General features: G+C 35.5%; 4 protein-coding genes across 5 annotated transcripts; 2 read left to right on the forward strand and 2 right to left on the reverse strand.

Moving 5' to 3' along the window:
- Positions 1–1,188: 1,188 nt before the first annotated feature.
- LOC133681874 (ras-related protein RABA3-like) lies at positions 1,189–2,845 on the reverse strand. The gene is made up of 2 exons (XM_062105049.1): positions 2,308–2,845; positions 1,189–1,878 (listed from the first exon to the last, which is right to left on the reverse strand). Exons 1-2 carry the CDS (start codon positions 2,568–2,570, stop codon positions 1,425–1,427), a joined length of 717 nt encoding a protein of 238 aa, XP_061961033.1. The 5' UTR covers positions 2,571–2,845; the 3' UTR covers positions 1,189–1,424.
- A 2,895-nt stretch (positions 2,846–5,740) lies between these two features.
- On the forward strand, positions 5,741–6,787 carry LOC133681511 (ATP synthase subunit delta, chloroplastic-like). The gene has a single exon (XM_062104562.1). The coding sequence runs from the start codon at positions 5,843–5,845 to the stop codon at positions 6,548–6,550; it is 708 nt and encodes a 235-aa protein (XP_061960546.1). The 5' UTR covers positions 5,741–5,842; the 3' UTR covers positions 6,551–6,787.
- Positions 6,788–10,826: 4,039 nt separating this feature from the next.
- LOC133682866 (U-box domain-containing protein 43-like) lies at positions 10,827–17,257 on the forward strand. Its single transcript, XM_062106409.1, has 6 exons — positions 10,827–10,961; positions 11,126–11,186; positions 11,847–13,201; positions 13,927–14,230; positions 14,727–15,217; positions 15,876–17,257. Exons 3-6 carry the CDS (start codon positions 11,960–11,962, stop codon positions 16,872–16,874), a joined length of 3,036 nt encoding a protein of 1,011 aa, XP_061962393.1. The 5' UTR covers positions 10,827–10,961; positions 11,126–11,186; positions 11,847–11,959; the 3' UTR covers positions 16,875–17,257.
- Positions 17,258–21,113: 3,856 nt separating this feature from the next.
- On the reverse strand, positions 21,114–26,915 carry LOC133681905 (calcium-transporting ATPase, endoplasmic reticulum-type). 2 transcript variants are annotated; one of them, XM_062105097.1, is made up of 8 exons: positions 26,617–26,915; positions 24,473–26,011; positions 24,264–24,385; positions 23,224–23,502; positions 22,759–23,142; positions 22,408–22,517; positions 22,107–22,335; positions 21,114–21,925 (listed from the first exon to the last, which is right to left on the reverse strand). In XM_062105097.1, the coding sequence occupies exons 2-8, from the start codon at positions 25,938–25,940 to the stop codon at positions 21,362–21,364; spliced, it is 3,156 nt and encodes a 1,051-aa protein (XP_061961081.1). In that variant the 5' UTR covers positions 25,941–26,011; positions 26,617–26,915; the 3' UTR covers positions 21,114–21,361. The 2 variants fall into 2 exon arrangements, with proteins under 2 accessions (XP_061961081.1, XP_061961080.1); XM_062105096.1 differs by having other exon boundaries at positions 26,513–26,915.
- Positions 26,916–27,532: the final 617 nt, after the last annotated feature.

The following is a 27,532-nucleotide window of genomic DNA, read 5'->3' on the forward strand; positions in this document are numbered from 1 at the left end:
TGCTTTTATTCATTAAATTTGTTTATTAAAATCCATTTGTAATAGAAATCGACACACTCATAAAACTTATTGAATAAGATAAAAGAAAAAAAAATATTGTGCAAGGTGATACACACTAAAAATATTATAAAAAAACAAATATTTAATTTATATAAAATACATGAAAAAATTATATATGAAATATACTAACCTTCTAAAAACAATATTTTACCCACAAGCTTTAGTTTTGTTAACTAGATTGGTGGCCCGCAAGACACTGCAATCTAGTCGACCAGATTTGTTTTAACCCGAAAAATAGAGGAGATGATCATGTTTTTAACGAAGTGATAGAAACTCAATAATCAAGTTACCTACAAGATTTCTATCAAAAAACACCCTATTTTCAACCATAAAATACTCTTAGAACACTAAGAAACCGACCTATCGACCCATTAAACCCATGAAACAATCCAAACTACTAAATCAAGCAGAAAGAAATATTGTATCCCTGATCCAGATCTGGTTTTATATGCTATATTGAAGCTTAAAACAACCACATAAAACTCTCATCATCTAATAGAACTCGTTGACACCAATTTTAACCTGTTTGGTGATCGAAATTGTCACCAATAAAGATTTTTTTCTCTTTGATAGAATCCGACAACTTCTCTCTCATTCCATAAAAAAAGAAATGAAAATGAAAAAAATAAAGTTTGGTATCAAAATATGTTTTTTAAAAATTAAAAGGATTGGTCACCTTATAAGAAAAAAAGTTAGGGGACTTAAATATACATCACAAACAAATTTGAAAGTACTATTTATGTTATTTGTATTTTTCATTTTAGTCTCCTGTCTTTCAATTCAACCCTCAATCCTTAAAAAATATGTATTTGAATGCTAATTTTGGCTAAAAATACATAATTGTGTAAAGAAAAAATTTAAAAATCAAATTGAGATTAAAAAAAAATTCATTATTCCAATTAACAATAATTTATGAAAAAGTAAATAATAATTTTATGGACATAAAAAAACGCTACAAGGTTTAGTTAATTACCAACGAACCAATATAATCATCAATATATAATCATTGATGTATTTCAGTTTGACCGAGAAAAAAAAAGTAGTAGAAAAACTTTTTACCTTCACTAAGAACCCTCGTTTCACTTGTTCAGAGGTGATTTTTCCCAATGAATCCAGAATTCCAACGAATGAAGGAAAAGGAAAACCATCCATCCAAATCAATACATGTAAAAAAACCAAATTCATGGTTTCTGTAAGACAAGTACAATACTGCTAAAATCTTGACAGGTCACAGAAAAGAAAAAACTTGCCACCCTTACCACACTACCGAAAGATCACCACTTTCCAAAGAAAGCCACAGAATCAATTAAGAACATGGAGTGGTAAAGTCTTATAGTACACAATTCACTAGAAAAATTATCAAATCAACACGAGCAAGCAGATAATTTCTTCATCTCACTAATCTCCAGATCGGTCCCTGATATGCCATCAATCTTAGAACCTCTAAGCGTTATGGCATCAGCAGCATGGGGATTTCCATTGCCACATTCCAACGACTTCTTACAAATCACACCGTAAATTTCTTCTAGCAGTCTGAAAAATGCACCGTCCACATTGTCACCACTAAGGGCTGATGTCTCAGAAAAAAATAGGCCTTGCTCCTCTGCAAATTCCACCGCGTCTTCTGTTGGAACTGCCCTGAGGTCCACAAGATCAGCCTTGTTTCCAATCAGCATGATCACAATTGAGTTGTCAGCATGGGCTCGGAGCTCCTCAACCCACCTAGCCACATGATCAAACGTTGGTCTCTTGGTAGTGTCGTAGACTAACATAGCCCCTAATGCCCCTCTATAGTATGCGCTTGTCACTGCCCGGTACCTGCAGAATTTTGTTTTTTTTTTAAATTTCTTTCAATAAATTGGATTTGATATATCAGAGTTTTACTGCAACTTCGGGATACGTAGTGACGGTAGCATCGGCATTTCAATGCTATTCACGAGCCAATATGGAATGGATCCAAATATTGCATTCAAGGCACACATTTCCACAATTATTATATATAGTAATTCTAAGAACATTTCTTTGATCAGTATGTTTTTCTTAAGAAAAAGGATCATCTCGTTCGTAACAATTGAAAAACTCTGAACTTCAATTAGGGTTTTTATCTTCTGACAAGCAGGCAAGTAGCTATACACTATAGTTTTAAAAACGATTACATGTATATTCTAGTCGGGCCGAAAGGGTCAAGCAAAAAGGTACGTGTTTGATGTGGGTATGAGAAAAGAGCGAGAGAGAGAGGACCCCAACCTTTCTTGGCCAGCAGTATCCCAGATCTGAGCCTTGATGACCTTGTCTTTAATGATGACAGTCCTAGTCTGGAACTCGACACCGATGGTAGACTTTGAATCAAAGCAGAATTCATTCTTGGTAAACCTGGAAAGAATTTGCGTCTTGCCTACTGCAGAGTCACCGATCACCACCACCTTAAACACATAATCGATTTTCTCTTGCACATTCTTTTGGTGGTTCTGATCAATCTCTGTATCAACGCCATTCATCTCTTGGTTCATTTTTTATAACCCCTCAAACAAACTTGGGGCAAGGAAAAAGAATGGGACTTTATCTTGACCTTATTGCTCAGCTGCTCTGCGAAATATAATATGAACCTCTTGAAACTTTGTTCTTGGTCTTGGGACTCTAGTCCTGGTGGTGAATGGAGTAAGTAAAGGAAAGAGATTGAAAAAGAGGACCAGACAAGACCGATGTTTTCAAGGGTTCGTAATCCCTCACTAATGTAGTGAAAGGAGGAGGTCCAGTCTGTCTCTCTTCTAATTCTTTGTAGCTGTATGCGCACCATGCATTATTTATTCATATAACACGCCAGAGAAATTATTTAGCATTAGCCATTGTAGACTTCTTAATTACTGCCTCTCTAAATCTTTTTTTTTTTTGACAGTAACAGGATTCATCTGACGACACACCATGGTGATTTTTTCTGAGACATGTGAGTCCACATGTTCAATACAATACAAACTTAACTAGATGACATGAGATTTTTGGCCTCTAAAATCACTCAAAACCCATGTTTTTTTAGCATGTGTTTGGCCTCTTAAATCACTCAAAAACCAGATTACGTCTAGTATTTTTAAATTATAATAGTTTATTAAATATGTTTTTGGCATGAGTTGGTTAAAAAAAGAAAGCTCTATAATGACAGCATTACCACAGGCGCTAAATCAACACAGACAGATGAGAGTGTGAGTTGGGATTAGTGAATGTAATTATTTGTCCAGGCAGCTTATATGGTCGTATTTCCTGGCACAATCTCGGGATTGAGCTTCAGCTTTTGTTTATTTTAATTTGAGGCTCTCTGGAAAAGTGAGAACAATAATGGAGCACTGGTTCAAGCACGGTAGCTAGTGTATCACAACTTGGATTTTGCAGTCATTCATACATGCATACATACATACATGTACACATCGGAATGGAAAGATGGGCTGGAAACCACCACTCGATGCTGCAATTTAATATGTCAAAGCTTACGGAACTTAAGTCCCATTGAATGACATCTTCTTTCAATTAAATGCGCGCCTCCTAACTATAATTCATGTACAGTAAGGTAGACGACAGATAGTCTAAACGATGTACACGTAATTTTTCTTTTCCCAAATGCCAGAAAACTCCCCAAATCATCATTCATTTATGGACACTCAATCTCCCCATTGACGTTACCCCGGTGACATTAATGTTTGTTTACAGGTTTTACTATATATATATATATATATATATATATATATATATATATATATAGTAAAACCTGAACTGTTTGTTTTTTTAAGAAAAGATTTTTTTATTTGATACAAAAAAGGTCTTATGCGTTATTGTTATATAATAAAATAAAAAATAATTTCATAAAAAATTTATTAAATCTGGTAAGGTGAATGACTTTGATTATAGGTTTGATAAATTAATATGGATTTACTTATATTTTTTAATTGAATATTTTTAATTTTAATTTTATCATTTAATATTGGATTACTTGAAAATTATATATTATATATTATTTTAATTTGTTTTATTGTCTACATAATTATCATATGATTCAAATAAAAAATTTAACTAATTAAAAATAAATCCATTTAACTGCACAGCGATCAAACTTTATTTGTCGGCAGAGAAGGAAAACATAGATACTTAAAAATAATAAAAATAAAATCGTAAATAACATCAAAAGACGGATACAAAAATAAATTCAAAGAGCTAAAACATAATTTTTTTTAATTGATCATTATGTGCAAAAATAATAATAGACCCTTTTTTTTTTTTTGAAATACCTATAAAATTAATTTGAAGCTTTTTTGTTCCACATGGGGGATCGATGTCCCGCCAGCTCGCATGTCTCTCATGCATCCATAAAAAAGGACGTGACGTTCCTAGTTTTATTACAGTGACCCCATAAATACACAGGAAACTTCGAATAAAGCTTGCTTGATCGCAGTAAAATCGAAATGAGCTCCTAATTGTTTTGCACCGACAGAATTTTTGGGGACAGTGACATTCCAAAGAACGGGGTAAACCCCGCAACTGGCGCAACACATTTCAAGGAAACTAAAGTACTGCTGTGATGTCTGTACCTGAATGCCCAGACTGGAAATTCATGGGGGAAACTAGCCAGCTGCTAGTCGTTTGTGCTCAATTAGTTTTTTTGACCGAACTTGTAAGCTTTTTATATAGTCTAATGAAACCAGTCACTTGACCCCTTTCTTTGTAATTTAGTATTTAATCTAACAATTATTTTTCTTTCTATAAATGCCATTTGTAATTAAACAATATGCATGTAATTAAGCAACATTATGATTCGTGAATTTTTCTCATTTTCTAAATAAGAATAAAAATTAATTAGCACAAAAATGGAATCGTGAAAGATGAAAGAGATGGACGGGTTTAACAATTCACTCCTATTCTGGTTCGTAAGGTGCGAGACATAAGTTTTCTTCTTTTCTTTTCTCTTTTGAAAATCTGGACGATCTTTCAATTCAATTTCAAAAAAGATTCACAGCCCAAAGGAAACATTTATTTTCCCGGTAAAACTAAACATTTGGTTTTTAATGATGAGATGAACTAACCCAACATCATTATGCTGCAAAAAGCAAACAGCTAATCATAAACAAGAACATTTTTAACACTTGAAAGGGTCAAAAAGCAGGAATGGGGCCATCAACAATTGGGGCCAGGACACTGCACTCTGATCTTGGCTTCGCACGTAAGTAACGATTGTTCCTCAACTTGAATCAAATCGCCTTGCGTTGGAATATATCTTAATGGGCCAGGGGATCTCTTACCGGAGATTTGAAGTACAATCAGACTGTCGTGACGGGCCAGGTTCTTGTAGGCCTACATCCCGGTACATATTTGTCATTTTATAATAATATGGGCCATGAAAAATATCCTGTCCATTTGTAGACCCAACGACAGAAAAAAGTTTGTAGGCTCGCAGCTGTTTTTCGTTCATGTTGTACTGTGTTCTGGGTGCACACTGTTTTTGCATCAAAATAAACCTTTAGGGGAAATTAATGAGGTGAAGCCCACTAAGGTTGGTAACATTTATATGAAACAAGCTTGATCCACCGAACCAGGCTGGTGATGTTGGGTGTCCTAAACATTCACCTTGTGAGTCCATGAATGAATCGATCTCTAATTCAATCCCAATTATTATTATTTTTATATTTTGCTCAAGGAAGAGAAATGGAACACACAATTTTAGTATCTTATCGTCATCCCTCGTCCTAAAACCAAATCGGAAGCATCCCCAGAAGCACTATTCAAATCTTCCACTCTCGCCATGGATACCATCTCAAGTTCCATTTCAACCCTCAAAGGCCCTGCCTTTCTGTCAACACTTCCTGAATTGCAACATTTAAGGACTCCTCACGTATCTCATCAACTCCCTCCTAATCTTACAACTAAACCCACCTCTTCAATCTCTAACAGAACCCCATCCAAGACTAAAACCTTATCTTTTAAGAATCTTAACCCTCCACTCTTTTCTAACATCTCTCAAAGCTCATCTCATAACTCATCTCCACATATCCACAGAAACCCTGTCAGTGGCTATGCCGCCGCACTTGTAGACATAGCTCGATGCAAGAGTTCCCTTGACATAGTCCAAAATGATGTGCAGAAATTATTGAAGCTGCTTCAAAATGAGCAAATCCAATCTGTTTTGGGTAGCCCGTTTGTGGGTGACAAAGAGAAGGGACAAGTAGTGAAGGAAGTGGCAAAGAGAGGTAAATTCAATAGATATTTGATAGGTTTGGTGAAGATGTTGATTGATAGAAATAAGGTGATGATCGTGAGTGATGTTTTGATGGAGTTTGAGAGGATATGTGATGAGTTGAGTGGGACAAGAGTGGTTTTGGTTCCGTCTTCTAAAAAGATGGAGGAAGATCAGTTGTTTTGGATTGCCAAGACTGTGCAGAATCTTACCGGGGCTGTGAATGTTAAGGTAAAAAATTTCTTTGATGAGAAGTTGCCAGCATTTGTTGCTTAAGTTCAATTTGATGTAAAAAATTGCACATTTTTTATTGTAAATTAGTTATGGTCGATTCTTGTGACAATTGGATATATCTGAACTGGATAAAGCTCAGTTCTTTTGACATACATCTTGTCACTTGCAATAGCTCGTGCTGCCCAGCAATTATTGCTAAAGCCTGCGATGTTGAAATGTGTACCCTCGTGAGCTTGACAGATTAAACTAAAACATCAACCTTGGATTATATTTCGGACCTGTATTGATTTGCCTAAAGTCATTGCTGATTTTTGTTTTTATTCTCATGGATAATGGGATAACCCACTGATGGTTGAAGAGCTCCACTTAATTAGTTACCTGATGATCGAAGAATATAGAAATGCCATAAATAGCTGTAATTGTTGTCTATTCTTTATATAATAATAATCCTTCAATCATGATTACCTTTGTCCTCTTTTTGGTGAATTATGTTTATGCTTTAGACTGATGTTCATATCTTGATAGTTTTGTCCTAAATGTTGATGTAGGAGCTTAGCATTGATGTCATCAATTAAGGGAATTAGGAAGAGTATGAACAGAATGATTATTTAAAAGCAAAAATGCAGAATCTGTTTCACCTTTTATTTGGTTTTGCATTGTCAGAACAAGAGACTCTTAGTAGTAATGTCAAGTTGAATCATTGTAAAAAGGTTTGTGTTTTTAATGGAGAAGAGTGGAATACCAAATCCATTATCCTTGGATTCTCCCGTGGGATGAACCCAGGGCATCAAGGGTATGATGAGTTGCTATACACCAGACCCGGTTAGATTTGGAGATCCTTCTTAAAACCATAACATAGGTTTCTATTTTCAGATTATTTACATGAAGTGTTCATATTAGGAACAATAATCTCCCTATGCCAATGGAAGTGTAAAAAATATCTCAAATTGTGTATTATATTTTATATCTCATTAATGATGTGAATATTTATCCATTCCAATCTTTTATTTTTCTAAAAACGAGAAAGTTTAGAAGTTATAAAATACCTCATGAACAATCCAGATAAATAGTTCACACTTTTTCTTACTCTAAAAGCTTATACTCTAAGTATTAATCACAAAATATTAAGAACAAACTCCTTTGTTTTTGGAATTAAAAGTTTTTTTTTTCATTGATCATGACTTTATCATTGGAGGGTTTTTAAGTTTTATCGACAATAATTATTTTTACATGTATTGGGACTGGTATCATCAATTTTTGCATCTCATGTGGTAAGGTAAGGAGAAAAAAATAAATACATGAACATTTGATTAATCATAATTCATGCACCAAATAACATGTTCATTGAACATATTGAATTTATGAGACATTATCAATATTCTAAATTATACCAAGACGTAATATTTATATTTTCTAGATTATTTTATAAAATTAATATTTATTTTATAAATATTTAAGTACGTGGATAGAACATGCAAGTCCCTGTATTCGTAATAAAAAGATAGCATAATTTTTTTGTCGTGTAAAATGGGCTTTGTCAAATTTTTTCGAATATGGTGATAAATGAATTGGAGATGGATTAAGCAGTTTATATTTGGGAACTCCATTTTTGACGATGCTCATTAAGTTTTTTAATCTGTGGTCTTCACATGCTTAATGATATTATCAACACCTTTTCAATCTCAACAATGGAAGTGTTTTCGAGCTAGCTTTTGTGTGCCGAGACTATATTCTCTACTCATCATGTCTCTTGCAGATTATTCACATTTAGGCTAGGAAATTTTCTTAGAAAAATCATTGTTTGTGTCGACAAGTTTTAACATACTTCTTTTAATGGCCGTTACCAAGGAGCCACAAGCTTGTTTTTTCCTTCCCCAGCCCTTGAAGGAGCACGCCTCTCTTATCTTTTTTTTTTTTTTTTTATTATTATTAACCTGAAAGTCCAGGTCAGGTTACGCGCACCTCGACTGATCCCACAAGCTCTGAAGTTAACGATCATGTAAGCCTCCAGTGGCCATCATATTAACAACCACAAGACTCGAACCTGAGATCATAAAGAGAGCAAACCTTTTAATCCAAACTCTTACCACTGCGCTTCCAGTAGTATATTAAATATGAAATCTGACTAGATCCATGTTCAATTGGACTAACACTCTATTTATGTTTTTTTTTATTATTATTAACATTGATATCCGGGTCAGTTTGTATGCACCTCGATTAAAAGGTCGTGTTGGGGATTCTTAAAAAAAATGTGGAAAGTATAAGTTAATCCTTTTATTTTTATAAAATGAATTAAATAGTGTTTTTAATTTTAAAAGTTAATTAATTAGTCCCTATATTTGTTGTAAGGAGTCAATCGATTTTAATAAATAGATACGGTTATTTGAGTTTAGTTCATGATTGAATTGAAGTATATTAAATCTTAAATCTTACTAGATACATATTCAATTGGGTTAACACTCTATTTATGAAATTGAATTATTTCAAAGCATAAAAGTCACTGTATTTATAAGTCAAACATCAATTATCCAAGATTCCAGTGGTTACTAATTTCAAATATAATTAAATCCAACACGAATCATATAAATAAGCCATGGTGCTTTCTTCGTAATTGAAATGGTCAATTAATTTGTGGAACTAAGGTGCGCAGCTGTCGAGTATCCAAGAGCATTTAGGATGCCCCCATTGACCATGCATTTCTCAATTATTTTCCATGTCAGCACTGTTTGTTATTTTTCAAATGGAGGATTCATTCACTTATGATAAGCAATTGAACTTCATATGATTTCGGAGTCGATCTAAGAAAAATAATATCATTGTCGCGAAGATAATAATCTAATGTTAAGAGAATTTAAAATAATATTATTTCAAGGGTGCAATTTAACTGAACAGCTGTTTCTTTTCTTTTTTTTTTTGTAATGTTAAGAATATCTCAATTAATATTATTATGTGTATTAAGCCTTTTATTTTCAGAGTTTTAAAAAGATTATCCATCTTTGAATTGATATATTTATTAGAAATTATTTTCTATAAACTAGTTTATAATTTACAAGTCCTCCAACCAATCAATTTAAAGATTTTAATAATATCATTTTGTTGGTTTTTTAATATAATAATTATTTTACAGTGAGAAATAGACATTTTTTAATAGCGGTTGCTTTTCAAAATGTTTTTTAATTAAAATTGCATCAAAATAATATATTTTTATTTTTTTAAAAATTATTTTAATAGCATATTTTAACAATAAAAAAATTAAATAAAAAATATTATTTCAACAGCATTTCCAAAATCTCTCCTTAAGAAATTAACTTTCCTTCCTTCAAGCTATCTCAAAACTGCATTTTAGAGCATTCAAATTCTTGTTAGGAATCCAATCCTTGGCTAATAATTAGTGGCTCTCTATTTAGCTGTTATTATAGAAAAATGAACAATATTAACAAAAACTCTAAATAGTGAGGGGTTTTTATTTTAACATTAGATAGTTGAAAAAAAATGTAATGGTAGTAAGGGTGTTTTACTCTTTACAATTAATCCATTAGTCATAGAGATATATTAGTCACGGTACAAATGCAATTTTACCTCTAGATTAATAATTTCTTGAGTTGTTGCCCAGGAGTTTTTTAATCTTTTCAAAAATATTATATTAATTAAAATATTTATTTACCCTTTAAATATAAAAAATAAACAGTTAACCGAGGGTTTTTTGCACTTTGAAATATAATAGAAATACTATTATTTTATTTTGCAAGATCAAATATCCTGATCTATATCCATCTCTTAATTTTTTTAATTATTTTTTTGTTATTGTTAATAATTTTTATTTATTTATTTACATGAATAATTATCAATTTATTTAATTAAATATTTACATAAATTTTTTAATTTATACTTTAATATGTATTAGAAAATAACCTACGTAAATTACGGGTTAAATAGCTACTTCCCTGTCTTTAGCGAGCAGTGCTCTACTGGAACACTCTTTAACTGGCTTGAGAGAGAGAGAGAGAGAGAGAGAGCATCAGCTCCACAAGCATTTCTCATCCATATGATATGTGGAGTTGACTCAGCAATATCGTTATGGCTTATATACCGTAATGTTTAAATTGAATTGACAACATTTCTTACTCCAACTTAATTCTACTGCAAGTAAGCAACTCTTTACATATTAATAATAAAAAGACAAGCCATAAATAATTTTTTTAAAAAATTAATCTGCACGAGCAGGCCTCAAGAAAATGACAGGATCATTAATCGAGTAAATATCTCTAAATACAATGCTGTAAATGAGGAATTTTTATAATACATTTTGATCACATAGCTTGGGAGTTGCCATTTGCTACTATAAAAGGTTGAGAAGTCAAACCACAAGACCAACAAACAAGCAGAGAGAAAGAAACATAGAGAAGAATGAAAGACAGAGTCTTCGTCTATGTCTGACATTGCCTAGGCGTTTGTATGTATTTATAGCCTTTCCAAAACCGTCTTCTTCCTTGTTTTTTTTTACTCTCTTTCTTTTTTTCATTAATATATGCTTCCTCTTTTGCTTTTGCTTTTTTTTTTTCTGGGTCTTTCGGGTCGATTTCATGCATTATCGCAAAATCTCTGTGCATTTTCCAGGAAGAGAGAGCAAAGAAGCTGTTCTTCAGTGAACTTTCATGGGCATTTACTGTCTAAACAGGTTCTTCTCTCTCTGCTTCAAAGATAATTGTAGTTGGACTTTGAATCTAATTTAACGTTTCTTTTTCTCCCGTTGACTATTTTTATTTCAATTGCATTTTCTGCTTTGAATTGAATATAGAAAAGAATAGCTAAACCTTTCTTTTATCTCCTGTTGTTGAATTTTGATTGAAATTGAACTCATGTTCATGCTCCAAGGCTATATGCCTGAACTTCATAAATTTGTTGTTTTTGATACTATTTCACTGGAATATTTCTGTTTGGTTTATCAACTAATGTGGGAAAAGAACATGAATTATGGTGGAAACTTGGACTTTTCTGCTACGGAGAGAAAAAAAGAAACAAACACCATTTCAGATGATTTTTGAACAAGGAACTTGTCTAAGCGAAGCTTAATAATGGATTTAAGCACTTTATGTGTAGGCTTAAAGAGATTGCAAATGATATGAAAACTATAATTTATTCTGTCTTCATCCAACCAGGTAGATTATAGTCATATGACCTAAATCTTTTTCTGCATTTGTTTTCTTTTGTATGCTTAGCAACCAAGTGGAGGCTATGACTTTAATTCCTTTGAGTATTTTGTTTCCTCTTTGTTCTTGTCAACATGGGCTCCAAAAATCTAAAGCAAGAAGTTCTGGCTGATCTGAACTAAATGCAGGCATTTTATGAAACCTGATCTGGATCGAAATGTCTGGATGGTTGGCTTGCGACCGTGTTTTTGACCTCATGGGAATAGAGGGTTTTGATTCTTAGCTTTTGTAGGAGTAATACATGATGGCATTAGATATGGTTACTAGTGTCTCTTCTGTACCAGCTGCTGAGTGCCTTTCGCAAATCGTGGAGGGCATGATGGAGGTTGTATCTGCTGCCAACAATGTGCTCATTAAGAAGGACAGTTTTACGGAACTTTCTGTTTACTTGGAAAGGATTGCACCTGTCCTAAAAGAGCTGAATAAGAAAGACATTGGTTGTTCTGGGAGCATAAACAATGCCATTGGGATCCTCAATCAGGAAATCAAAGCTGCAAAGCAGCTGACTGCTGATTGCACCAAGAGAAACAAAGTGTATCTCCTAATGAATTGCCGGACAATAACTAAGAGCCTAGAGGACATCACAAGAGAGATAAGCCGGGCCCTAGGTCTTATTCCTTTGGCCAATCTGGATCTTTCAACCGGTCTAATCGAAGAGATTGAAAAGCTTCGCGATAGTATGCAGAGAGCTGAGTTCAAGGCTGCTATAGCAGAAGAAGAGATTTTGGCTAAAATTGAGTCTGGAATACAGGAGAGGAATGTTGATCGTTCTTATGCCAACAAGATACTGGCTCACATAGCTGAGGCTGTTGGGATCTCAACAGAGAAGTCTGCTTTGAAGAAAGAGTTTGAAGAATTCAAGAGTGAGATTGAAAATGCGCGGCTTAGGAAGGACCAGGCTGAAGCTATACAAATGGATCAGATAATTGCTTTGCTAGAAAGGGCAGACGCTGCTTCTTCTTCTAAGGAGAAAGAGATAAAGTATTCCACCAAACGGAAGTCTTTGGGTAGTCAGCCATTGGAACCTCTTCAGTCCTTTTATTGCCCAATTACTCGGGATGTTATGGTGGACCCTGTGGAGACCTCTTCAGGACAGACATTTGAGAGAAGTGCAATAGAAAAATGGTTAGCAGATGGGCATGAAATGTGTCCTCTGACCATGACCCCCCTAGACACATCAATTTTAAGGCCTAACAAAACCCTGAGGGAATCAATAGAAGAATGGAAGGATAGAAACACCATGATTACAATTGCTTCCATGAAATCAAAGCTTGTGTATCAAGAACAACAAGAAGAAGAAGTGCTTCGTTGCCTGGAACAGTTAGAGGATCTCTGTGAACAAAGAGAACAGCATCGGGAATGGGTGATCTTGGAGAATTATATACCACTTTTTATCCAGCTTCTTGGAGCAAAAAATCGTGATATAAGGAATCGTGCTCTTGTTGTCCTTTTGATTCTGGCAAAGGATAGTGATCATGCCAAGGTACTTCAAAATTTATTTGATCTATTATGGCGTGTTCTCTCTTTCTCTGTTATTTCCATTTCTGACATACTTGGAATCATATTTGCAACTGCATTTTACTAAGCATTTCAGCTCACCTCAACTCAAAATAACCAAACCTCTATATGCAAGTAGCTGGGGTTGGCTACATGGATCCACCTCTTCCAATCCATTTTTTAGAGGCTAAAGTTTCATTGTGATGCTAGATTTTCTTCATCTCTTGAGCTCACGTTAATTTTGGTCTACCTTCTCTACCTCCTCTCTTCTAACAAATATAAATTATGCTCACAAATATTGAAAATATGTGTCTACTGGACACAAACAAATGCGAACACAGAACATGGATTCTCATGCACAATATGCGTATACATGAATAGGAAAATACAATGCAGGCACATGAGCCATTTTCTTACCTTAAATTTGGATCAATTATACATCCTCTAAATCTATATATATGTGAGCTGTGATAGCTGATTTGTTTGTTCTGTTGAATTTAGTTAATTGATTTATTCTTGATAATTTCAATGCTTGATTGATACTAAACAAAAAGAAGTTCCTTTTCGATTTATATTGAAATCACACTCATAAAATTATCCATGATATTGACTGGCTTAATTATATTTGACATATTAACTTGGTAGATGAAGTAAAATCAAGATTGTGTTTGTTATTAGTAATTCTTTTCTAAAATCTGAAACATGCTGCAGGAAAGAGTTGCAGATGTTGATAATGCAATCGAATCCATTGTTCGATCACTTGGACGCCGTATTGGGGAAAGGAAGTTAGCCGTGGCATTATTGTTGGAGTTGTCAAAGTGTAACTTGGTAAGGGATGGCATTGGAAAGGTTCAGGGTTGTATTCTCCTCTTAGTGACTATGGCAAGCAGTGATGACAGTCAAGCTGCCACAGATGCCCAAGAGCTATTGGAGAATCTTTCGTTCTCTGATCAGAACATCATACAAATGACTAAAGCAAATTATTTCAGACATTTTCTCCAGCGTATATCCACAGGTGATTTTCTTGCATAGGACAACCTATTTTAAGCTTCTTAATGGAATTTTGATTCTGGCTGTCATCAATTTTTCCCCTTTACATTTTCTGCTTTTTGTATTTTTTTTGGTGCAAAATCTTTCTGAAATTGTTGCTGCCCCTTGTCAAATGAGCAGAATCTGTCACAGTATGGAGTCAAACTGTGCCTAATTATGCTGTCGCTTGCATAGAACCCTAAAATCCTTACGTGTTTTGTGTGTCAAATTGTACAATTCCAGGTATCCTAATAACATGCGGCATGCCGTATTCACAGCATACTGGATGCTGGTCTCCAACTTGCTATACATCTCTAAATTGTTTTGTTGTGAGTTCAGCAATTTAGCCTGGAGTTTAAATTGTTTCTGCCAGTGACTGCTAACTGTATTACTTATATTATAATAGTTTATGTCCTAGCCTTGCAGTGATTGAAGAGAGACATATTCATACTTCAGAAGTACTTGTTTATATGTTTATGCAGGATCAGAAGAAGTGAAAACGATGATGGCATCAACTTTGGCAGAATTGGAGTTGACTGACCACAACAAAGCATCTTTGTTGGAAGGAGGTGCTCTGGGTCCACTTCTTCACTTGGTATCATGCGGTGATGTTCGGATGAAAAAAGTGGCAGTCAAAGCTCTTCAGAACCTATCAAGCTTACCTGCAAATGGCCTGCAGATGATTAAAGAAGGTGCAGTGCAGCCATTACTTGGCCTTCTCTTTCAGCACATCTCTTCATCCTCAAGTTTATGTGAGCTGGCGGCTGCCACAATTGTGCACCTCGCTCTATCAACAGTGTCTCAAGAATCCAGCCCAACACCGATTTCATTGTTGGAATCTGATAATGATACTTTCAGGCTCTTTTCTTTGATCAACTTGACGGGGTCTAATGTGCAACAGAACATTCTTCGAGTTTTCCATGCCTTGTGCCAGTCCCCATCAGCATTAAATATCAAGACCAAGTTGACAGAGGTAACAAGAGGTTGTGTCTGTGTGTATGTCCAGTTCTAGTAAGAAAATTACTGCCTATTAAATGGAAAGAAAAGTAGACCGTGGCTATTGTGCACACTAGCTACTTACATTTTCTGACCAAAATGGTTGAGATAAAAGTAGAGATATTTTCTCCTACAAAGAAAACAAGAAATGTTGGTGCCTAAATGTGATTAGATATGTAGATGCAATGATATGACCAGAGATTGGCTAGACTAACAAATTTGGCTATTTGGTGCCAGAGTTCAGAATGTCATCAAGATTCCGATCTTCTAATAATGCTCTTACAAGATGAAAGGGATCTAGAAACTCACTATAATTGTAGAGAATAAAGTGCCAGATCAGATCAAACATATGATTATTATATACTGTTTATGAAACCTGTATAAAAACCAGGCAAATTGCCAATTGCAAATACCTGAGAAGTTATTTCTCATCCCTGAGGGCTAATTCGATGGGAAAAAGTGGAATGCTGGGTTTCTTATTGCTTCTTAGTTTTGTTGATTTTGAGATGTTTATTCCTCTTTTTTTTTATTGTAATTGTCTTCTCCCACCACTCTGCTCCTCCATTTAAGTTTCCTCTATAACATTTTATTCAATAGGGTTTCATCGTATTTTCACTAATTGGTCTTGATAACAGTGTTCAGCCATGCAAGTATTGGTCCAGTTATGTGAGCGCGACGACAACCCTAATGTAAGAGTAAATGCTGTGAAGCTGTTATATTGTTTGGTAGAAGATGGTGATGAAGGCACCATATTAGAGCATGTGGGTCAGAAATGCCTCGAGACCTTGCTCCGGATTATCCAATCTTCTAATCTTGAAGAAGAGATTGCTTCGTCAATGGGCATTATCTCAAACCTCCCAGAAAAGCCCCAGATCACTCAGTGGCTTCTGGATGCCGGGGCACTTCCTGTAATCTCCAGAATTCTCCCTGATAGCAAGCAGAATGATCCCCATAAAAATGACTTAGTCGAAAATGCTGCTGGAGCCATGCGTCGTTTTACTGTTCCAACACATCCAGAATGGCAAAAGAAAGCTGCAGAAGCTGGGATAATTCCTGTGCTAGTGCAGCTGCTAGACTTCGGAACCACCATGACAAAGAAATGTGCTGCAATTTCTCTGGCTCGTTTCTCTGAGAGCTCGCTTGAGCTTAGCCGGTCAATACCCAAGCGCAAGGGATTCTGGTGCTTCTCTGTTCCACCAGAAACTGGCTGCCTGATTCATGGGGGAATCTGTGCTGTTGAATCATCATTTTGCCTTGTGGAAGCTGATGCAGTCGAACCCCTTGTGAGGGTTCTTCGAGATCCAGATCCTGCAACCTGTGAGGCTTCTTTAGACGCCCTATTGACTCTAATTGAAGGTGTTAAACTTCAAAATGGTGGTAAGGTGCTCGCACAGGCAAATGCCATACAACCAATTGTTGGATTTCTTAGTTCTTCCTCCCCCATGCTGCAGGAAAAGGCCCTAAACACATTAGAAAGGATCTTTCGGCTGCCCGAGTTAAAACAGAAGTATGGGCCCTCTGCTCAAATGCCTTTGGTTGACCTGACACTGCGGGGTAACAGCAGCATGAAGTCTCTTTCAGCCAGAATACTTGCTCATTTGAATGTACTTCATGATCAGTCCTCTTACTTCTAAAGAAATTCAATGTTTATTCCCTTGAAATCATACAGAACTGCTCCAGGTTTGACAAGTAATTACTAGGAATGCATCCCATCATGATTCTTTGGCAGCGCCATGGTGAGTGAACAGTTGCAAGAAGCCCCAGGATCACCAGGTGTAAGACTTCTCATTTCCAATGCTGGATAGAGTGTGATTTGATCCCAGAAAGGGTTGAATAAGAAAATTTAGATTCTAATGTAATTGTGTCTATTTTTTGATTTTATAGCAATAATCATAATTTTTAATCTAACTATTGGATCGGGCTTCAGAAAGATCTTATAATATAGATCAAAATAGATTATATGAATTTTGTTATTTATTTATTTATTTTTACTTGTGGACTTTCTATTTAGCAAGGATCCTTTTTCTACAAAGATGTGACAGCTTGTTATAGGAATTTTCTAGTTCTATAAGGATCTTTAATGGGGTACAATATAATTTCCAGGTGTCGTAATGATTTATTAATGTTCTAAAATTATTTTCTTATAAGAATTTTTTATTCATCCTAACTACACAAGGAAATAATGGTTGATGGTATTTAATAATAAATTAGTTATTTTTATTATTTTCTTCATTGTTTGGGCTTAGTTAACATACTTTGGGTTTATTGTAAGTGGATAAATATTAGCTCATAAGTTTTAGGTCTATTAGGTTTACTAGTTGAGCTATTACATAAGGTTTTGTATGCTAAAATTTTCAGGAGTCATGGATTTATGAAATAAACTTATGTTTTGCGTTAAGCAACGCGTGTTCTTTGTTGGGACAGAATGAATTGACTTATTAAAGTATAATTGACATTGTGGTGTTTTTCTTGTACTTCTCATTTCGCGAATTGATATTCGTTAGGTAGGAGTTTTTTATTTCAACAGTGTTGGTGTCTTGAAACATGTTTTTATTATATCAAACTTTTATCAAACCTGATTTTTTGGCTTTTCGAGAGTTGTATCATCTTCATCGTGAGTTGTTTGACCACGTGATCAAGAGATTTGCATCAGTAAATAATTAATTGTAGCTTTAAAGAATACTCTCAAAACATGAAAACATTTGTTGTCTTTCTTTAACTTTTCTTATAGGATAGAAAACTTCTCAAAATAAGCTAACCAATCAGACATTAAATATGGTATTAGCCTTTTTTTCCATATGTAAGAAAAAAAATTTGGAACATTAATGAATCCTTACCACACCTGAAAATAATGTTGCAGTCCATTAAAGATCCTTGTAAAACTAGAAAATTCTTATAATAAGTTGTCACATTCTTGTATGAAAAGGATTTTTGCCAAATAAAAAGTCCACAAGTCAAAAAAAAGTAAATAACAAAATTCATATAGCATATTCTGACCTACATCGCAAGACCTTCTTAAATCCCAATTGATATGAAAGTGTACCCCAACATAGAACATTATGTTGGGAAACTCTAGGTAAATTTTTAACCCAATCTAATGTTCGAATTAAAAATTATAATTATTGTCATAAAACTTAACAGTAGGCATCATTACGCTAGAATACTTGCTCATTTGAATGTACTTCATGACCAGCCCTCTCACTTCTAAAGAAATTCAATGTTTATTCCTTGAAATCACACAAAATTACTCTAGGTTTGACAAGTAATTACTAAAAATGAATCTTATCTTTATTTTTTAGCAGCGTCATGGTGATTAAACAGTTGCAAGAAGCCTATGTATCACTAAGTGTAAGACTTCTCGTTTCCAATGCTAGATAGAGTGGCTGTAGAAGAGCATCTTGTCACATTTAACTGATGCCAAACAAATAGTCTGGTGTTGGAGTCATTATGTTTCCTATAAAAAAAAATCGTAAAATGTCGCACTTGATATCGCAGCGATCTTTAAAAAATAAATTGAAAAGGAATGGATATGGTGTCTTGTTCTTGGATAGAAAAATGTTTTGTTTAAAAAGTTGTTACCTATTATTATAATTACTAAGAACCCTAACTGGTCAACAAATATTTTATGGTTCGGGACTAATTACGCAAAAAAATAGATATTATCACTCTTTAAGTATCCTATCCGAAACATGTTGCATTGTTGGTTTTGCCTTAAATTACTAAGAGTATGTTGAATTATGCTATGATGATCTACTTGTAATATTCTTGACTCTATTACCAGTGGATATTCGACTAAAAATACTTCTAACTCTGGCGTTGGTAAATATTATGTAACACAAAAAAATATCATATTTCTAACTCCAACTCTAATGAATAAAGTGGTAAAATAAATTGAACGCAAAGCATACATATTTTTTATTTTTTTGAAAAAAAACATGTATCGCATATCATATTTTCATTTTACAGTAAAATCCACAAATCAGATATACAGTGAAATCATCTAAAAAAATACGAAGGACCACAAGTAAATTCAAAAGGGTACATAATTTTTTCTAGAAGTTTTTGATATAAAAAATAAGCTTGTTTGGTCAGCTGGGCCTGAGATCCAGACCCATCCCGGCAACAACTGGGTCTGTGTTTTTTTAGGAGGATAGCTGCATCTAGCCTAACCCGTGCAGGCTGTGCTACACCCAGCGGCCCAGCCCGGTTAATGTTCTACGCCAGTAACCCGGCTCCTCTTTCTCTCTGTTTTTACTTGCAGGAGGCACGCTTGCTACAGGAAGAAGGTAATTAAAATGCAAGGAGGGAACGAAAACGGTTTACTTGGTTGGCAGGCGTTTTCGACGAGAATCCACAGGTGCTTGTTGTTGGGCGAAGCTTTTGTTTTCTACTTCCTTTCTGCTTTCTGTCTTTTCTTCTGTCGTTCTCTGTTTCTGTTTCTCCAGTCAATTCTCTCTTTGTCTCTTCTGTTTTTTTCTCTGGTTTTCTCTCCTCTTTTGCTGTGTTTTTTTTTATTTTGTCTCTCCTCTGCTGGTTTGGTTCGGTGATTTGCTGTTTAAGGGACAATAGGCATTCCTTTGTTAGTGTTCTGAAAGGAAGCCCAGAAGGTCCTTCCGTTCTTTGGTTTTCTCTTCGTCTTCGTCTCTCTCTATCTCTCTCTATTGTTCTCTCTCTCCTTCCTTTTTTTCAGGTTCTTTTCCTCTGTTTTTCTTCCCCCCTATGTTGTGTGTGTGTCTCTGTTCTTCTTGTGTAGTTTTCCTGTCTGTCTGCCTTCTATGTTTGTGTTCTTTTTTTCGTCTTTCTCTCCTCTATGTCATGTTGAATTGCAAATACATATGCGTACTTGTTTCAGCAAAATTGTTCAATTGTTCCTGATTGAAATAAATTAATGTATTGGTTCGAGATTTTCATGCACACTTCATAACTTGAAAGTCTTTAACAGAGCGACGAAGCGATTCCCACATATGGTACAGAAAATCTAAAACATATTAATTATGTCTTACCTTCTTTTATGTGACTTTTCAGAGAAATTCAAGAGCAATATCTTCTTCATCAGCGTCCCAGGTTGGTCATTGTGAACAAACCACTCCAACATAACAAGTGCACATTACCTGAGTCTTAAAGTGAGAAAGATACAGATACAGCCGACCATTTGGAACGATTGTTCAAACAGATAGGACCGGATCTTATATTGTTGGTCCGTAATGATGTCTAACCTAGATCAGAATCTCTTCCTCACAAACTCAAGTCTTGAATAGAAGATTACAAGATTTTGGTGACATCAAGATATGAATTTCCAAGTTTTGGATCCACTTATAAATCGAAAACATTGAATTTTGCACATGTCATGATATTTTTTCACAAGGTGGCATTACCACCAGATGAGCAGTCATATACTCCAGATGAACATATTTTAGAGGAAACGAACATGCTTAATTGCTCAATTTGTTTTTTAGATGTGTTAGTCTTTTTTTTTATTAATATTTTATATTTATATAAAAAAATCAAATTACCTCTTAATCAATTAAAAAAATGTAAAAGATGAAAAAGGCTTTACAGTGAATTTCTCAACAAAAAAAAAATATCCCTGAGGGAAGTTAAGTAACTTCATTGTGCGCAAAAATAATAAAATGTCTATAAAAGCCCCAAATATCAGTTCGACCAGTCTGACTTTATTGAATTTGACAATAACCAATATGTCTATAAGAAAGATTATTTTACCTCTCAGTGGCCAGTTCATTTGCTGGTTTTTATAGGGGCAAAATAGGACATTTCCTATCTGTGAACGTACCCAGATGTTCATGGTCATTGGACAATGATAGGGACACTATACAACATCCTGGATTTATTCGTACTCGATAAAAACCGGCAAATGTCTCGGAAAGAAGAAACTTATTTCCTTTGGTTTCTCAGCTCCTCTTGCACAGAGCTCGCGCAAGCACAATCACTGTTCCTTTTAGTTATGAAGAAAAATGAGAGTGGTTATGATGCCTTCCATTAAACTGGAAGAAATATTCATAATTTTAGAGGAAAAAAGAAGAGAAAAAGGTATTTAAAGAATATAAAATAAACAGAGCCCCCCCACTGTCAAGGACACCCCTCGATAACTGATTGTGCTCCCTCACGCTATCTTCTCTTTCTTAGCTCTACATCTTCCACTCCTTCCAACAAATTTAAGAGCCTCGTCAATTAGAATTACAGGTGCTGAAACCAAGATCACTAGAAACCATTCTTTCAGACTCAATGGAACGATACCAAACACATCAGCCAGGAACGGAACATACAGTATAACGCAATGCAATCCGAATGAGACTGACATGGCCACTAAAAGCCAAGGGTTCCTCCAAGGTGGCATCGTAACCAAGCTATTGTCTTCAGAAAGCGCATTTAGGGAATTGAACATTTCAATCGCCACCAACACAGAAAGTGACAGAGTCATGGCCTTCACTTTGCCAGTAGAGAAATAGTCACAAGGGTTTGAAAAGGTGATCATGCGTCCCCCACCAACCTGGTATGGAGTCACGGTGAAATTTGACCATGTGGGGCACTCTCCCCAGTTGCGAAGCTGGGAGAGTTGAACCAGTGTGTGCCCGTCGCTCACGAGATTGATACCCAGAAAAGAAGCCTGGGTATACCACAAAACAAAGATTCCAACAGTTGCAATTCCTACATAAGAACCGATGACCTGAATCGCAAAGATGTTTAAATGGTGTTATTCAATGAAAACAAACGTGAGACTTTCTTCACTAAGTGGAGTAAAGAAAGAAATTGATGTTGTTTTCTCAAACAAAGACGAATATAAAAGAGCAGCAAGTGTCAGTCTTTTCATGAGACCAAAATGAACTAGAGTACTGAAAATGATTTACCAGGTAGCGGAATAGAACCCAGGAATTTATAAGGGCATCATTGCATTTGCGGGGTGGTTTCCGCATTATATCAACATCAGCAGGATTAAAACCAAGAGCTGTAGCAGGCGGGCCATCAGTAACCAAATTCACCCACAAAAGCTGTACTGGTATCATACACTCTGGTATACCCAATGCAGCAGTTAAGAAAATGGATATCACCTCTCCAACATTAGATGATATCATGTACCTGCAGATTGAAGAATATATACAGCTTCCATATAACAGAACTTGGAAGCAAAAGATCAACAAAGAGATGTACCTGATAAAAGCTTTCATGTTGTTATAAATTGAGCGACCCTCCGCAACTGCTGAAACAATGGAACTAAAGTTATCATCGGCCAAAACCATATCAGAAGCTTCCTTTGCCACCTGTGTTGGTAAAAATGGCAGGTGTTACTTTTAGCCTAAAGATCTTTCCGTACGCAGTTAAAAAAAAAAGTTAACTTGTTAACTGTAATTAAAAAGTACAACTTTGCTTAATGAATGGAAATCGAACAGCAGTGGAGCATTCATGTTGCATCATGCATTCGCCAGAGTGGGGTGGGCAGCATGAAGGCAACAAGTGAGAAATGCATCCCCATATCCCCCAATAAATGATTGACCAACTTACCTCAGTTCCTGTTATTCCCATGGCAATTCCAATGTCTGCTAGTTTAAGTGCAGGTGCATCATTGACACCATCTCCAGTCATTGCCACAATTTCGCCCATATCCTTCAGCATCCTTACAATTTCTTGCTTGTGTCTTGGCTCAGCACGTGAGAAGACCTTCCCTCCAGGCTTGGACAAAATTTCCATTTGTTCTGAAGGGGAAAGAGCAGTAAACTCTTTGCCAGTAAAACTTCTTCCCCTGAGACCTTCACCTTCATCAAATAACTTGATTTCCTTACAAATAGCCTCAGCAGTAGACTTGTTATCTCCAGTTATAACCATAACTCTAATCCCAGCACCTCTACAATCCTCAATTGCTTTGTGCACTTCCTCACGTGGGGGGTCCTGTTCAATATTGAAATTATTTTTACCTCACTGGTCTTACAATAATGGATGTGAAACAGAAAGATTGCAACGTACACTTACCCTTAGACCAACAACTCCGACAAAAACCAAATCACTTTCAATGGACATGTAGTAAGCTGGATCGAGCAACTTCTTGTGCGCAGGATGATTTTCAGCATGGTAGTCTGAAAATTCCCCCAGATCATCCTTATATGCAAGTCCCAAGCACCGCAACCCCTTAGAGCTCATCTCCAAAAGTCTCAGAGATAATAGTTGCCTACAAGGTTCATCTATAGGAACAACAGATCCATCTGCAAGCTGCACATGTGAACTGCGCTCCAGTAAACTCTCGACCGCTCCCTGCAGATCCCAAAAATTAGTTTCATCTCCAAATACCAGTAGATGAAATCAATAATTGAAGCAAGCTATTGACCAAAACCACCACTGGCAGGAAAAACGTTGATAAAAACTTGTTTTGTAAATTGGCACTGTCAAATTCAGCAAATCTCTCCAATCAATAGCTAAGATGCAATTTTGTTTCTTCTTGTTCTTTTTTTTTTTTTGTTAATCAGAAGCATTTCATCGTTAGTAAAACAAGTGCTATCATGTTTAAAATCAAGCACTAAAATAATATATTGGAAAACAATATAACTGAAGAATTACTTCAAGATTAGTCAATTCAATGAAACTTCAACTTGACTGGGCAACCACTCAACCATGCATCAGTTAGCCAGAAATTAATCCAATTTAGATGGAATAAAAAAATAGGGATGCCTTGCACACTCCACTAGCTTTAATAATGAAACACGACCAACAAGCATTGCAAACTTAGTTTCTAGTTTTGATCAGGATTTGTATTTGCATTTTTCACGCTGGCAAATAATTAATTCTCAAGCCCAATAGGTTTTCAAGCTTAACCAATCAGGAACCTGTTTTTAGTAGATTAACTCCTGTTTCAAGTGAATTGAGTTTCCGAATAATACAGAAGAAACGAAAGGCACTAAAATAAGTACTTCAATTTCCTATCACTATTTAGATAACATGAAGGAGACAACAATTTAATCACTAACTCCGAGAAGTGATTTTAATTTCATCAAAATCAGCTAAGAAGATTAATAAACCTTAACAAGAAGTCGATTTTGTCCATTGGGCTCCCGTACAATAATGCTCATTGACTTGCGAATGCGATCAAATTCCAATGTGGCAAGCCTTTTCAATCTTTTTGTCCACCACTCGCAACTCCCTACAGTGACCAAATGTTAATAAGACAGAAAACTGCGTAACTGTTGCACGACTTGCATCATATAAATATGTTCAGGTTTCTGCTTACCTAATTTCACTGTGCTACGATCAATCAAATAGTTTGCAGCAAGCTGCATATCCCGAATTTTTTCCCTTGCCTTAGCATCTGGGACACCCATCTTCTCAACCAAAACCTTTAGAGCAGCCTCAGTAGGCAAACCTGTAGCCCTGAAAAGACGACCGTCACAAAAGATCCCAGCGTCATTACAGACAGCACATATCTCTGCCATGGCTTGCAAATTTGCATCCATATTATAGCAAGTCCAGTCAACAATTCCACCATCCTTAGGATCATAAGTTGTTCCTTCAACACGAAAAATTCGAGAAGAAGTAGTTTTTCCACCCAAAGTGAAGAACTCTGTTACAGACATCTGGTTAGTGGTCAAAGTCCCAGTTTTATCTGAACAAATTACAGTTGTGCATCCTAAAGTTTCCACGCTTGGAAGCTTTCTCACAATTGCATTCTTTTGTGCCATTTTCCTAGTACCCAGAGCCAAAGAAGTCGTGATTACAGCAGGGAGGCCTTCTGGAATAGCTGCTACAGCTAAGGCAACAGCTATCTTGAAATAATAGGTGCATTTCTCAAAAGAAAATCTGATATTTGTAGGCCATCCATCCACAACATCCCATGAGAGGAAATTTTTGTAATTAATGATCCATACAACGAGGCAAGCAAACCCAATAGCAGTTGTAAGCCTGCCACCAAATTCATCCAACTTCTTCTTCAGTGGAGTATCACTCTCTTCCAGAGAAGCCTCGTGTATTTGCTTCTGAATTTTTCCAATCTCAGTTTTCATCCCAGTGCTTATAACAATGCAAATACAGCTCCCATTAACAACAGTTGTGCCAGCAAAAACCATATTTTCCTTAGCCTGCAACTCACAGTCATCCATGAATATGGGAGCAGTGCCTTTCAGAACAGGCATCGCCTCTCCAGTCAATGAGCTCTGCTCAACTCTCAAAGTCGATGTCTTCAAAACTGCCACTCTCATGTCAGCCGGCACTTTATCTCCAACCCGCAGTTCCACTATGTCACCAGGGACAAGCTCTCGAGCTGGCAACTCCGGCATCATGTACCCATCCCTTAAAACCTTTCCAGATTCACATTGCATCTCCTTAAGGGCTTCAAGAGCCTTTTCGGCATTAGTCTCTTGCCACACCCCCACAATAGCATTAAGGGCTAAAATCAAAACTATAACAAGTGGCTCCACATAAGCTTCAAATCCAGCCTCCCCAGACTCACCCGCATGTAAATAAGCTAGAATAAATGATATAAAAGCTGCAACCAGAAGTATCTTTACAAGCATATCATCAAATTGTTCTAATACTAACCACCACAAGGGCTTACCCTTTTCTTTAGCAAGCTCATTCCAACCATACCTCTCTCGCCGCTTCTCAACCTCATAAGAACTCAGACCCTTGTCTAACTTCACATTGAACTCTTTCAAACACTGCTCCACAGACCATGACCATGCAGGGAATGGTTTTTCCTCCATCGAATTCAATTTCAACTCCAAAACTTTAATTTACTCCAAACAAAAATCTTAATCTAGCTTCCCTCAAAATCCTACAACACAGTTGATTACATAGTCAAATCCAATAACCAGTTTAGGAAAAAAAAAACACGAATTTCACTATTTCTAACTACAGATAAACAGAATATTGCCGCAAACACGAATAAAGCATGCAACTTCATTAAATTTAAAAGCATAGGTATAACAAACTAAATCACTTTGCATACTTTTTTTTTTTTTTTTGCTCTAATCACTAAAAAAAACTCATGCCAGAGGAGAGGTAAAAGAACAATCAATAAGCATGACAACTCAAATATGCAGCAGGAGGTTCATAATTCCAGCACACCAAACCCAACCACCCAAAACTAAAATCCCTCTAATAACTGGTCTTGTCATACACCCACCAAAAGAAGAGTAGTAGTTAACTAGTTACAGTACCCCCAACAAACCAAAATAAACAGAAAGACTAGTAAAATCAAAAGAACTTACAACAAAGAATAAAAAAATAAAAAGAAACATCATCATCATTATCAAACGTACACTGTAAATCTTACCCGTGGATCAAAACATCCATTTGGACAGCAAAAGAAAACAAAATCTTCCAAACTTATAATGCAAGTAAAAACTGAGGAATAAAGAGGAGAAGCAGAATTGGAACCTTTGAATGCTAAGTTAAAGACAAGAAAGTTGGCTTGGAGACAAAGCAAAGGCTACAGAGAAAAATTCTTAAGCAAAGGCTACAAAGAAAAATTCTTTGTTCACTGAGGAAACACCAAATAAAGAAAGGAATAGGAGAAGAGCGAGCCAGTCAGACATTCCACAATTGTGATCAAGACTCTTCATCTTCTTAATCCAGTCTTGATTTTTAGGACTACATGCTATGTCTGTCTGTCTCTCTCTCCTTTTGAAGAATCAAAGGGATGGTGGGTGGTTTTGGAATTTTGGGATCTTTGCTTTTAAAATTCCTCCACCACAGGCAGTTTAAATATTTTGAAAATGGAAACCGTCTGTTTTTACTTAAGTACCCTTGAAAAAGGTTGTGGAATGACAGTTCTACCTTTGCAAGGTTGACCTTCTGGAGTTTGTAATTTGCATATAATGAATTGTGTCGTGTCTTTGACCATACACGTATAAGGAATCCGGAACTTGTCGGTCTCTGATAGCGAACGTATATGTATGTGTATTTGCCTGGAAGTTTCTGAGGGATCAAAAGTGGGAAGGGGCACACGAGATGACGTCTTGTGGGACGTGGGCTCATCAGGTGGTTTTCATTAATATGGAGCTGCACCAAACGTGATAACTGTCATCATATCTACTTGCATAAAAAGAGGTGATTAATAATTGGAAGAGCAGTGGATTCCTATGAAATTTATTGGTTTTTTCTTTTATATTAGTTATTTTTAAAAATATTTTTTATTCATAAATATATTAAAATTATATATTTTTTATTTTTAAAATTTTATTTTTAATATCATCACATCAAATTAATTTAAAACAAAAAAAATAAATTTTAATTAAAAAACAAGTTTAATTTCAATACCAAATATCTTATTAAATCTAAATTTAAAAATATT

This window comes from Populus nigra, chromosome 2 (assembly GCF_951802175.1).
Source record: "Populus nigra chromosome 2, ddPopNigr1.1, whole genome shotgun sequence".
Lineage (NCBI taxonomy): Eukaryota > Viridiplantae > Streptophyta > Magnoliopsida > Malpighiales > Salicaceae > Populus > Populus nigra.